The sequence below is a fragment of the Otolemur garnettii genome, unplaced genomic scaffold (assembly GCF_000181295.1).
Source record: "Otolemur garnettii isolate 467f Iridium unplaced genomic scaffold, OtoGar3 scaffold00007, whole genome shotgun sequence".
NCBI classification, from domain to species: Eukaryota; Metazoa; Chordata; class Mammalia; order Primates; family Galagidae; genus Otolemur; species Otolemur garnettii.
In genome coordinates this window covers 42,202,315-42,216,450 of record NW_003852402.1, presented here as the reverse complement: position 1 = coordinate 42,216,450, position 14,136 = coordinate 42,202,315, and the positions used below count along the sequence as shown (strand labels likewise).

General features: G+C 36.1%; 1 protein-coding gene across 1 annotated transcript in view; it reads left to right on the top strand.

Annotated features, from left to right (window-relative positions):
• Window positions 1-3,992, top strand: part of GLIPR1L1 (GLIPR1 like 1) — a 20,038-nt gene extending 16,046 nt beyond the window's left edge. The window contains exon 6 of the mRNA XM_023509244.1: window positions 3,907-3,992. Within this exon, the coding sequence (XP_023365012.1) occupies window positions 3,907-3,992 (86 nt within the window). The remainder of the gene's footprint in view (window positions 1-3,906) is intronic.
• The last annotated feature ends 10,144 nt before the right edge of the window (window positions 3,993-14,136 follow it).

The window sequence follows — 14,136 nt, the reverse complement described above, 5'->3', positions numbered from 1 at the left end:
TTGAGTTCTTTGAGGTTTCCCCATACTTCCTTCCAAAAAGATTGTATTAGTGTGTAGTCCCACCAGCAATGTAAAAGTGTTCTTTCTCTCCACATCTGTGCCAGCATCTGCGGTTTTGAGATTTTGTGACATAAGCCATTCTCACTGGAGTTAGATGATATATCAAAGTGGTTTTAATTTGCATTTCTCTAATAATTAGGAATGATGAGCATTTTATCATGTGTTTGCTAGCCATTCGTCTGTTGTCATTAGAGAAGATTCTATTCATCTCTCTTCTCATTGATATATGGGATTGTTGGGGTTTTTCTGGTGGATTAATTGAAGTTTTGTATATATCCTGTTTATTAAGTTTTTGTATATTTGATTACAAATATATATATATGCATATTTGATTCACAATATGCAAATATCCTTTCCCATTGGGTAGGTTGTCTATTTGCTTTGGCTATTGTCTCCTTGGCTGTACAGAAGCTTTTCAATTTAATTAAATCCCATTTTTTTATTGTTGCTGTTTTGCTATTACCATGGCAGTCTTCCTCATAAAGTCTTTCCCCAGGTCAATATCTTCCAGTGTTTTTCCTATTCTTTAAGTATTTCTATAGTTTCATGCCTTAAATTTAAGTCCTTTCTCCATCTTGAATCAATTTGTGTGACTGGAGAAAGGTGAAAGTCCAGTTTCACTCTTTTACATGTGGATATCCAGTTCTCCCAGTACCATTTATTGAATAGGGAGTCTTTTCCCCAGTGGATGCTCTTGTTTGGTTTATCAAAGATTAGGTGGCTATAAGCTGTTGGTTTCACTTCCTGGTTTTCCGTTTGATTCCAAATGTCTATGTCTTTATTTTTGTGCTAGTACCATGCTGGCACTATGTTTGCTTCATAGAATGTGTTGGGGAAGATTCCTTCCTCCTCAATTTTTGGAATAATTTCTGCAGTATAGTTTGTTGAGAGCACATCAACAAACTCACAAGCCACCTGATGGAATTGGAAAAAGACGAACAATCTAAGCCCAAACCCAGCAGAAGAAAAGAAATATCTGAAATTAAATCAGAGATTAATGAAACTGAAAACAAAAGAATCATTCAGAAAATTAATGAAACAAGGAGTTGCCTTTTTGAAAAAAAATAAATAAAATAGAGAAACCTTTGGCCAGACTAACCAGAAATCAAAAAGTAAAATCTCTAGTTACTTCAATCAGAAATGAAAAAGGGAAAATAACAACTGATGCCACAGAGATATAAGAGATTATCTTTGAATACTACCAAAAACTTTATGCCCAGAAATTTGACAATTGAAGGAAATGGATCAATATTTGGAATCACACCCTCTCCCTAGACTTAGCCCAGATGAAATAGATTTCCTGAACAGACCAATTTCAAGCACTGAGATCAAAGAAACAATAAAAAATATTCTAAAAAAAAAATGTTCTGGTCCAGATGGCTTCACACCAGAATTCTACTAAAACTTCAAAGAAGAGCTTATTCCTATACTGCGGAAGTTATGTTCTTTTTTCATCCTATCACTTTAGATTTATACTTTCTCATTTTTCTTGGTTAGTCTTTACAAAAAAACTAGTTTTAGCTTAGGCTACTACTTTTTCTGAGAGACAGAGATATTGCATAATGGTTAAGTATATAGGCCTTGCAGAGTCAGATGGCTTAAATCAAGAACTGATTAAGAGGATTAAATATGATGAATTATTACAAAATTATTTGAGCCCCAAACAAAGTAAGTCCTCAATACATTTTAACTTTTATCATAATTAAGTTCCTCATTATTTTATATCATTTAAAGCAGTGTATATTTTCCCATAACATTTATCACTCTCTGAAATTACCGTTTTTATTCATTTTATTTATTCTGCTTTAACATTGGTGATAGATTTCCCCTCTCACTTTCCTATAATGAAAGGGACTTTATTTTTTCTTGATAACCATTATAGCCAAAGCTAGAATCATGTTCAATATATAGCAGGAAGTGAAATAATAAGTGAATTTTACAAAGCATAAGTCTTCTTAACCAAATGCAAGATCCTATTAGATTGGCAAACTGGGAAGAAAATGATGATGTGGGAAGACATGGAGTGATATTTAGAACGAGGACCACATCAGAAATGGACGAAATTGTTAATGGAAGGTTCTGGGTGCATGAAATTCAACATGAAAAAATTGTTTTTTCTGTGACTTAATCTGGGCATGATGGGGTGCCAAAAATAAAGTCAATTATGAATACTTTGTAGTTATTGTGTTTATTTTTGCTTTTGAGCCTTCCACACAGTGTTCTAAAATATTTGTTGATATAACACTATTGGTAAGGAGTACAATAAAGATTTTTAAGTAATATAGGAGTGGATAAAAGCTTTCATTTGCTTAAAATACAATGTCAAGCTAATTTTCCTAAATTGGTTATTCTAGTCTAAAAATTCGAAAAAGCAAATGAATGCTTTTCATTTCACAGTATTAAACTTCTTTTCCAGTTTAGGGATTTCAAAAATTATTATACTTGACACTACCTATGTAAATATCAATTTTTTTATAATTGAGATTTTATTAGTTGTACTGACAATCAGTACAGACATTTAAATGCGAGCTACTCAAAAACTCTCATTTAAATGTACACAATTCATAACATATGTACCCCAAATCTAAAAAGCTATGTATTGTAATTCTTTTTTAAACAGTTATTCCAGTGACTTTGCAGCTTAAAATTTAGACACAAATTTTCCTTGAGAGGATATCAAGTACCAGTTTCTTCAAATATTGATAAGCTGTGACATAAGACCCACTAATTTATCGTTTATTCCCATATACGCTACACACTCAAATCTTCAGTCCTTCACAGCACAGAAACAGAGTTTTCAGGAAAACAGGACTCCCACAACCAAAGATGCTATAGAGTGTACACAATTCTGACAGGGAGAGCCATGGCCAAGGCAGTGGTTTTCTTTAGGAAACAATTAAACTGAAAAACAACATGGGAACAAAAGTCATTTAAAGTGTTCAAGACATTAAAGGCAGGGCTGGGACTCTATATTGCCATGTAGGATGCTTTGTATTGTGGGATATAAAAACTAACCCCCATCTATGGAATGTTAAGCTCGCACCCAAGACAGTCAAAGCCTCCCATAATTCAACATCCCACATTGTATTCTGTTTGTAGAAAAAAATAACCAACCAGCAAATGATTCCACCTCTTAAAAAAACAAAGCATTTGCACTTGAAAAGTGGGATGAGGTGGGATTCCTTCCTTCTTAAAAAATGTTTCTGGAGCTACTCAAAAACTCGCATTTATAAAGCAGTTGATAAAAATATTCCTCTGGTTGTACAAGAAGGGAGACGGGGACCGCTAATAGACACGTGTATGATGCTCCTCAGACTTGGCTTCTTTCTCTCCTGTTTCACCAGCGGCCGCACTCTCCTTGGTTTTAGTTTCTCCATTTTCTGCAAGTCAATCTCCCTTCGTTTCTTGATTAGCCACTTGGGCCTGCTTTCCCTTTGTTCCCCTTTTCCCTTTTGGTTGGGCTTTTTGTCACAAGATTTATTTTTATCCCTTGCTGATAGTTTTTTTGGCTTTGTTTCCTCTTTTGCAAGATCAGGGTTAGGTGATAACCCTGCTGACCTCCTCTTGGGCTCTTCTTCCCCTGGCCTTTCCAGAGCTGACCTCCCTCTTGTCAGCCTGGGGATGGGCAGGGCACAGGCAAGGAGTGTAGGCCATAGCCTGCCAGGAGCTTTGGGAAAGGTCAGCTGCCTGGCCACTGCCACTCCCCCCACTGCCTGAGCTACTAAGATCTGCCTAGATGTCAATATTTTAGAATTAACTCATTAATTCTAAATATTCTAAATATTTTAGAATTAATTCTACCCTTGAAACTAAATTGTGCTCTTTACTATTTTGTTTCATTGACAGACGATCCAATCTTGAATGGGAAACCACCTCAGTGGATAGCGTTTAACTCATTCTGCATAGGTTTTATTCTTCTGCGAATCTTTTAATATATATACAAAAGAAAGTCTCAAATGTGACAACAAAGGAACAGTTTATTGCTAAGTATAATTTGTCATAAGTTTAATTGTCTATTAATCTTCTGAACTTTTGTTTGGTATCTAAACGTAATGTCTGTTTTTATTCATAGATGTATTAATAGCATGGAAGAGGGGTAAGCAAAAGAGTAAAGTATTAAGGTTGTTTTTCAAGATTAAAATTATACATATATTAGAAATGTCCCATTCTCTAATTTTTTGATGTGAATGGATTATCATTTTAGTTACAGTAGATTTAATGAACAAAACATATTTTAGATATTATATGAGAGCTGTTCAGAAAGTATCCAGCCATTGTTAATATGATTTTTAATATCACATGGCTGGATATTTTCCAGATAGCCCTGTATAGATTTTTTTAAACTATGTGCCAGTAGTTTCCTTTAAGATTATTATCAACATTCAGAAACAAAACCCCACTGAGTAACATTATACATTATGGTTGTGATCATCAATAGTTGGGAAATTAATCAACAGGTTAAACTCAAAAAGGAACCAACTAAATTTTGAGCCTTTGAAAGCTAGACATATGTTCTAAAATTAAAGTCACACTCCTTTAGGATATTTTATTTTATAATGTGCCCTGTATAAAATAACAGGATCCAAATAGTATACTTTTAAAAAGCTACTCAAAATTTTGTATAATATAGGTAACACCATCTCTACAAAGAAGAGAATTATTCAATCCTGGCATTTCTTTGAAGACTGAAGAAAACAATTATTCAATGAGTTCAGTTTTAAAAATCATTTTTGCTGAATTGTTGACTCTAGTAACCTAAATTAGCTGGATCTTTTTCCTCTCAACTAAGGCAATCAGCTTCCCTTAGCTATATATATTTTAAAACATTTTTAAATGTAATTTTAATAAGACTACAAATTGTTTTGTGTCTTATATATTGCCAAATAGTTAAAATTTCCATATAGCTGGGTGACTGGTGCTATTTTAATAAAGAATCTAAGTCATTTTATATTTCAAATCACTTATATTAGTTGAGGTTCTCTAGAGAAACATAGCCAATAGGAAATGAGGAGGAAGGGGACAAGAGAGAGGGAAGAGAAGGGTCAGATGGAGATTTTTAGTAATTGGCTCATGGTGTTGTGTGGGATACGATGTGAAAATTTGTAAGATGAGCTAGCAGGAGAGAGGGAAGAGAAGGGTCAGATGGAGATTTTTAGTAATTGGCTCATGGTGTTGTGTGGGATACGATATGAAAATTTGTAAGATGAGCTAGCAGGATGGAGAGTCAAATAAGCATTGATATTGCAGTCTTCAATTCCAATTTAGAAAGTCAGGCAAAATTTCTGTATTGCAGAATGAAGGCAGAATTCTTTCTTAAGAAAATGCAGTCTGTTCTTTAGGATTTGGACTGATTGAGTGAGGGCCACCTACATAAAGGAGGGTAATGTGCTTAAAGTTGAATGATTATAAATTTTAAACACATCTTAAAAATACCTTTCTAGCAGCATCTAGGCTGTTGTGCCTAAACAACTGGTTCCCATAGTCTAACCACATGGACATGTAAAATCAACCATCACACCACTATTTGGCATTATGTATAAAGAATTTATACTTTTGTAATGTAAGAGTTATCATTTGTTTCATTATTACATCATTAAAATTTATTCTCTAACTTGTGGTTTGAAATAGACAAAATGTAAAGTCATATGTATGTAGAGTATACATTTCTATCTAGTGTATTGTTTACCATTGTGTTGCCTTCATGGATTTTTAATTAAACTTTTTTCATTAATAATTGAAACATCCTCTGATTTTTAATACTACGTAATTACAGTTTTCCTTCTTCAGACTTTGTATTCATCCAAGAGTATTTAAGTTTTCTTAAGTTAGATTAAGTGAAATTCTATACACATAGGTAAAATTTATATGCAAAATGAGTATATATATATACAGAATTATATTTGTTGATTTTGAAGAAGTATTATTAAAGAATGTGGTATTAGTACTTCTGCAGGAACTTTATAGTAGAGACAGTTCTCAGAAAAGAGGGTATATTTGCAGAGCTTTCTATTCATGTTGAAGCTATGATCAGAGGCTGGGAAGGCAGAGTGCCACCATCTTAAAAGTGAGCTATCCCAGGGTGGTACCTGTGGCTCAGAGGAGTAGGGCGCTGGCCCCATATGCTGGAGGTGGTGGGTTCAAGCCCAGCCCTGGCCAAAAACTGCAAAAAAAAAGTGGGCTTTCTACTCACTGGCAAGAAGAGAAAATTCTAGCCCAAGGAAATATCCTTTTAATTTCTGTGGTCTTACCCACAGCCTCTTACCAGGACATCTTGGGGACATCTGCCATCATTTGTACTTCTACTCTGAACACACTGTTTTCTTAACGATGACTTTAAGTAACCCTCCTAGTTCACTTTCAGCTGCTCAGTACTGAGATCAGCTAACTCAAGAATTGAAGAGTGCATTTTTCTGAGGATTCTCTTGTCCTTCTAGGATATGTTTGAGGTTGCCTCATTACTTTGAGATAAAGTGGTCAGCCTTGTCAGTCGTAGGTGGGCCAGGTGTATACCCCCTGACCTCGTGGGAAGGATGGTGAAGAGATGGTTTGAACAGTAATCTCTGTAGTTTTTTGGTTGTGCATCTTTATCAGTAAGATATATTATAGAGTGATCAGCAATCCTGGTTTGCTTGGCACTGAGGGGTTTCCCAGGATGTAAGAAAAGAACCAAAACTAGGACAGTCTTTATGAATCAGGAAGTGGTAACCCTAAACTTAAACCAAAAGGTATTATATATACATTTAACTAGATGTATTGTGTATGTTTTTATACTAGAACAATATTAGAGCAGTATATAATATAAAATACATAAAAATTGAACCTAAAAGGGATAAGATAAAAAGCTAAAAATAAGTTCTAAAGAGATGTTTGTTTCAGAAAGATAATAAGAAACACTTCTAACTAAACTGCAACTTCCTCTTAGCTGTTTATCCAGGACTCATGATCATTTTGAGATGGTTTAAAGCTAGGCAATATAGTCTGTAATTAAACTTACAAGTGATCACAAATTGCAAAAAGGGTAATAAGTAAATTCCATAATCATCACTTTGAGTGGAGCTCACATTTTCCCTTGGGAAAGTGATACCGCTTGCCAATGTCCTCCCATCAAAACTACCAGCAACTCACCTATAGTTATATATGCTTTGTTTGTGCTGTGCAGCTAGGGAAACTATACTAAATATCATGAGATTAATTCAATAAATATTTACTAAGTATGTGTAATATCTGGCGTCATGCTAATTGTTAAAAATTATTTTAATCTTCATCAAAATAATAAGTGAAAACAAGATATTTTAATTTAACAGTAGTAATACCTAACTCTAAGTAATGTTTACAATATGCTAAGCATTAAGAGCTTTGTATATAATAATTTATATAATCCACTCTATAATTCTGTGATGTAGATGCTACTAATTTCTATTTCTTGAACTACTAGTAGATTTAAACATATTTTTATGACCTATATTCAGATTTACAAATATATTGTTTGAGAGTTATAGGGTGGGGAACATTGCCTTTGATGTAAAGATTACAAGAATTTGCTTTAGGGTGGCACCTGTGGCTCAAGGAGTAGCGCAGTGTCCTCATGTACTGGAGGTGGTGGGTTCAAACCCAGCCCAGGCCAAAAACTGCAACAACAACAAAAAAAGATTTTGCTTTATACATATACCTATACTTAATATTGACCTCCAGAATATAAGTGTTATATACATTTGGGGTCAAATTTCCATATAAATATTCCCATATTTATTCTTGATCTTATAGCTTTGCTTTTTGGATAGGCAAATTAATTCCTGAGAATTAGAAAATTAGAAATAGGCAATTTTAATTCCTGAGACCCAAATTCTTCCTGGAGTCTGGTTATATGCATTACATCATATCTTTTACATGTGTTAAAGAATAGCAGCCATAATATTTTCACTCCATAGGCTTTGGGCGTTTTTTGTTTTTTGTTTTTTGTTTTGTAAGTTACCTGTTTATCTCCTTCATCTGTTTTCTAATGAAGCTGGTGCTATTTATTTTCTTAAGAATTTTCAATGGCTACTAGCACATTAAAAAGCAATTTTAATTCTTTGACATTTCTCTAGAAAATATCTTTCTCAGCTGTCCTATATTTACATTTATGCTTTAATGAAATATAGTAAAATCTATCCTTCAATGTTGACTTTTACATGTAGCATCATTTTTATTTTTTCCAGTAATTCTTCTCATGCTCAATTATCAAAAATCTGAATATTTGAATTACATGAAAGATCAATCAAATGAGGGCATACTTAAGAAGAAAAAATGACCAGAAAGTATCAATAAAGTAAAAACAACATATCTTCCCAACAGCTTCTATGCAAAGAACAAAATAATACATTTCAATATCTTAAGTCTTATTCCATGACTCACAATATGTACATTAAAAATGTATTTTTTCTTTCTTTCTTTCTTTTTTTTTTGCAGTTTTGGCCAGGGCTGGGTTTGAACCCACCACCTCCAGCATATGGGGCCGATGCCCTACTCCTTTGAGCCACAGGCACTGCCCTAAAAAATGTATTTTTAAGCTTACTGGGTTGTATCAAATCAAAAAGTTTATAGTTTCCTTAAAATTTCAATCACAGTGTACAGAAACTGAAAACTTAAGGAAGTACCACATTAGCCAAGGTAAACAAGGGGCTTAAACTCTACCAGTCTAAAACTGCCCTTACTTTTTAAAAAGTAGGCTAGTCACTAAAGTAAATAAGTATTCAAAAAGTACATTAGCAGTAGAATTTAAATGAAATAATTTAACAACACTTTATTTCCCACATTCATTGTAAAGAAATGATTCAGTCAATACTCTGTAATAATGCTAATGCTTTTAAGAAATTTAATGTGCTAAATGATTTCATTGCTGTCAATATTAAGAAAGTTAAAACTTTTTAATGGATGAGATGAATGGCTCGAAATTTCACAAGCAATAAAAACTTATGAGAAAACTTACACAGTCTCTGATTTAATACACAGTATGTGAAAATAATGAAATAATTCTCATCTATTACATGCCTCTTGAAAATTTTTGAATAACCATATCTTGGAGTGCAAAGTAGCAGCCTTTGTGTGTTCTTCCTCTGTACTTTCATGTCAGTCATCTGATTTTGAAAACTAGCTCTACAACACTAAACAAAGCAGGAGCTATATTAATTTCAGACACAGCAACTTCAGAACAAGGAGCGTTATCAGCGATAAACAAGGGCATTACATGATGATAAGGGATTCATTCTCCAAGAGGCTATAACAATTCTTAAGATGTACCCACAGAACAAGAGAACATAAACATTTATAAGGCAAAATCTGATACAACTCCAAAGAGAAATAGGTGATTCCACTATTGCCACTGAAGACTTCAACATATTTTTATCAGGAATATACAGATTCAGAAGGCAAAAAATCAATAAGGACATAGTTGAATTCAATAATACCATCCATCACTTGGAGACTATAATAGACATCTATAGGCTAATTTATTTTAAAAGACTAAAATACATATTACTCTCAAATTCACACAAAACATTTACCACAATAAGCTACATCCAGTCTGGGTGCAGTGGCTCACACCTGTAATCCAAGCACTCTGGAAGGCTGAGATGAATGGATTGCTTGAGCTCATGAGTTTGAGACCAGCCTAAGAAAAAGTGAGATCCTGTCTCTAAAAAAAAAAAAAAAAAAGTAGCTAGACATTGTGGCAGGCACCTGTAGTCCCAGCTACTTGGGAGGCTGAGGCACAAGGATTGCTTGAGCCCAAGAGTTTGAGGTTGCTGGGAGCTATGATGCCATAGCACTCTACCAGGGTGACAAAGAGAGACTCTGTAAAAAAAAAGAAAGAAAGAAAGAAAGAAAGCTACATCATAGACCATAAGACATACCTTAACAAATAAAAAAAAAAAAAAAAGAATTCATACAATGTCTAGTCTTAGAACACAAAGAATTAAATTAGAAATAAAAGAAAATCAGAAAAATTCCATGATAAGTGGAAATTAAACAATACACTTATAAATAACAGAAGATTAAAATTTCAAGGGAAATTTTAAAATATTTTAAACTGAATTAAAATGAAAAGCAACTTAGCAAAATTTGGGAAAAGGAGTAAAAGTGTTGCTAAGAGGTAAATTTATAGCATTGAATAGATATATCAAAAAAGAAAAAAATCTAAAATCAATCATCTAAGCTTTATTTTTAGGAAACTAGTAAAAAAAATATTAGATCCAAGGTAAGTAGAAAACAAATAACAAAAACTTGATCAAAAATCAATGAAATTGAAAGTAGGGGGCAGAGGCAAGATGATGAACTGCAGCCAGCTTTCCACAGAGGCACTCGCCCAGAAGGAAAGTTAAAAGACAGAAGTTTAGCAAGTAAGCCGATGGTTTGGAGCTGAGCCAAGAGAGAAGGTTGAAGAACGCACATCAACCCTGCTGAGGCAAGCTGCGACCCCAAAGATACAAACAAAAAGTACTAAATCCATCACCAAGTGGACGGGAGTCCCCACCCCATGAGAAGGACTCACAGTAAACTCCATACAAACAAGTGAGCAGAGTTCAAACATCCTCCCATTCTATCCCATGGGAGAGACCCTCTAAAAACAGGACCTCCTACCCCTATTAGGGTGCCATGGCACTCTCCTGCCAGGCATAAAACTGTATATATTCTCTACCTGCAACTCTGAACTCCCAGAACTCCCCTCCACTCTCATTCCGAGGTCTGGAAGCCTGTCCCCCATGAAGTCTAGATTCTTGGGCATTTTCTCAAGAGGTGTGGACAGGGGAAGGGCTCTTGCTCGTCTGTGCTGATTCTGTGACATGGGAGTAAGGAGAGGATGGTCAGCTGAAAAGGAACAATACAGGAGCTGCAGCAGTGCCCCTAGACATGCAGAACAGCAGCAGGGGTGGGAACAATAAGGCTCACACCCCTGGGCCTGTTCCGGACAGACATGCCCTGTCTCTCTGGGTAACCAGAGGAAACCAGGCACCTTCTCCGGTAATAGCCAGCCACTGGTGGATGAATTGGAGGGGCCAGCCCTGTGAGTAAAGGGGTGAGTAAAAAGGCCAGAGGTGGCAGCGGCCTAGGCAGAACGCTGGGACTAGAATACACACGCAGAGCCGGCAGACTCACAGGGCGGCCTGAACCAGAAGACTGCTTTACTGAGTCTAAGACACACCCAGTTCTCAGGGGATCATAGCTGAGACAAAGGCAGGCAGGCAGAGGCTGGAACCGACACCTCAATGTGAGATCTAACTGCATGTCACTGCCCAGAACTGAGTCATGGTTTCTGTCACCTCAAGTAGCATCTAATCCTCAGAGGAATATAGCCAGAACAGAAACAAACTCTACAAAGTTGTGCTGTTCTGCCAGCAACATGAATTAGGGGCGAGGCTGGAACTGAGTGAACTGCCTCAGCCTCCATTAAGCACCCAAGGTTGTCAGGCCTCACCTCTCCCTGTTGGATAGTGGCTGAGAACAGCAGCCTGGCTGAGAAAACATAGATCTCCCTGTGACTCAGGCAGGCACAAACCCCTGGGGCATCTGTTCATTAGGGGGAACTGGATCACAGCCCTGTGGGGTTACCAGTGACTGGGTGTGATAGAGGTGCAAGGTGGTGAAAGAGGCATCAACCTTCCCAGACTAATTTATTGGCTGAGTGGGTCCTTCTGACCTCACAGAGCACTAGAGAGAGTCATACCTGAGCTGCCAGCAGACCCCTGCTATCTAGATGCCAGAGATCTTTTGAACTCCCCCTACCTGAGACCAGTGCTGATTGGGACAATTGATGTAGACCTCCTGAACTAGGCCAATCCCCTGAGTACTATCCAAAGTGGTACCCTGGGTGTGTAGTTGTGGGAAAGTGTGATTTTCCTTTCCCAATTGTTGCCTGTGGGGGGCAGGGTGACTTAATTGCTGGTATTTCTCCACAGCTGAGACTTCAGCCCACAGAAACTGATTTCCTAAGGTAGAATAGAGACCACCTGAAAATAAGACAGAATCACTTAGCCCCACTACACCAAGCAGGCCCCCAGTTTCTCAGGCCATAGCACTGTATGGGTCCTTGGCAAAGCTCTAGGGGAAAATGTACAGACACCAGTCCCAGCCTATGAGCAAAGGGCTAAATCACTACTCCTGGAGCCCCCAACCCAACTTCTCCTTATCTGCTCACCTAACCAAATGGTGTAATTAAGCATGAGGCAGAATCAGTGGAAAAACTCCAGCAACATGAATAACCAGAGTAGATCAACCCCCTCCCCCTGCCCCATGGAATGATATGGCATACAACTGAAGATACCATCCATAAACAGATGGTTGAGATGTCAGAAATCAAGTTCAGAATCTGAATAGCAAATAAAATCAACAGAATGAAGGAAAGGAGGGAATTAGAATTTCAAGGAATTATTCAAAAGATGTCTCAAGAATTCAATGATTTCAAAGATTTTGACACATTGAGGCAAGAGCTTGCAGCCCTCAAAGATCTGAAAAACATGATAGAATCCTTTGGTAACAGAATGGAGCAGGCAGAAGAAAGGATCTCGGACACTAAAGACAAAGCTTTTGAACATGCCCAAGCACTCAAAAATGAAAAAAATGGAGAGCAAAAATGGATCATTCTCTCAGAGAGCTCTGGGATAATTAGAAGAAAACTAATATTTGCCTTATAGGAATACCTGAAGGCAACAAAGTTGCTTCACAAAATACAAAGGCTCTTCTTTATGAAATTATGAAAGAGAACTTTCCAGATATGCCAAGAGATTCTGAAATTCAGATAGCAGACAGTTTCAGAACACCAGCGTGACTCAACCCAAATAAGACTTCCCCCTGGTACATCATAATTAACTTCACTAAAGTAAATATGAAAAAGAAAATTTTAAAAGCAGCCAGACGTAAGAAAATCATAATCTACAAGGGGAAGAATATTAGAATGACTGCAAATCTCTCTGCTGAAACTTTTAGAGCTAGAAGAGTGTGGTCATTGACTTTTAATCTCCTAAAACAAAATAACTTTCAACCCAGGATCCTGTATCCAGCTAAACAGAGTTTCACTTATGATGGAGAAATTAAATACTTTAATGACATTCACATGTTGGAGAAATTTGCCATAACTACACCAGGTCTCCAGGATATTCTCAGACCTATCCTCCATAATGACCAGTGTAATCCTCCACCAGAAAAGTAAATGTACTCAGAAACTTTTGCTCAAATTCCAAGTTCCACAGTGGTGAAAGGATTAAAAATGACCACAGAAATTTCTAAAAACTCAATACCCAAAATTTTACCAGGCTTATGAATATTCTCAATTAATGTGAATGGCTTGAATTGTCTTCTAAAGAGGCACAGGTTGGCTAACTGGATATAAAAACTCAGACCAGATATCTGAGGCATAGAAGAATCTTACCTTACCTTAAAAGATAAATATAGACTCAGAGTGAAGGGATGGTCATCTATATTCCAGGCAAATGAAAAGCAGAAAAAAGCAGGTGTTGCAATTTTATTCGCAAATACAATAGGCTTTAAACCAACAAAAGTAAGCAAGGATAATAATGGTCACTTTATATTTGTTAAGGGTAATACTCAATATGATGAAATTTCAATTATCAATATATATGCACTCAACCAGAATGTACCTCAATTTATAAGAGACACTCTAACAGGCATGAGAAACTTGATTTCTTCCAGCTCCATCACAGTCAGAGATTTTAACACTCCTTTGGCAGTGTTGGATAGATCCTCCAATAAGAAGCTGAGCAAAGAAATTTTAGATTTAAACTTAACCATCCAACATTTGGATTTAACAGACATCTACAGAACATTCATCCTAACAAAACTGAATACACATTTTTCTCATCAGCCCACGGAACATACTCCGAAATAGATCACATCTTAGGTCACAAGTTTAACCTCAGCAAATTTAAAAGAATAGAAATTATTCCATGCATCTTCTCGGACCATCATGGAATAAAAGTTGAACTCAATGACCACAGGAATCTGCAGACTCATACAAAAAAATAGAAGCTAAATAACCTTATGCTGAATGATAGGTGGGTCAGAGACAAGATGAAGAAGGAAAAT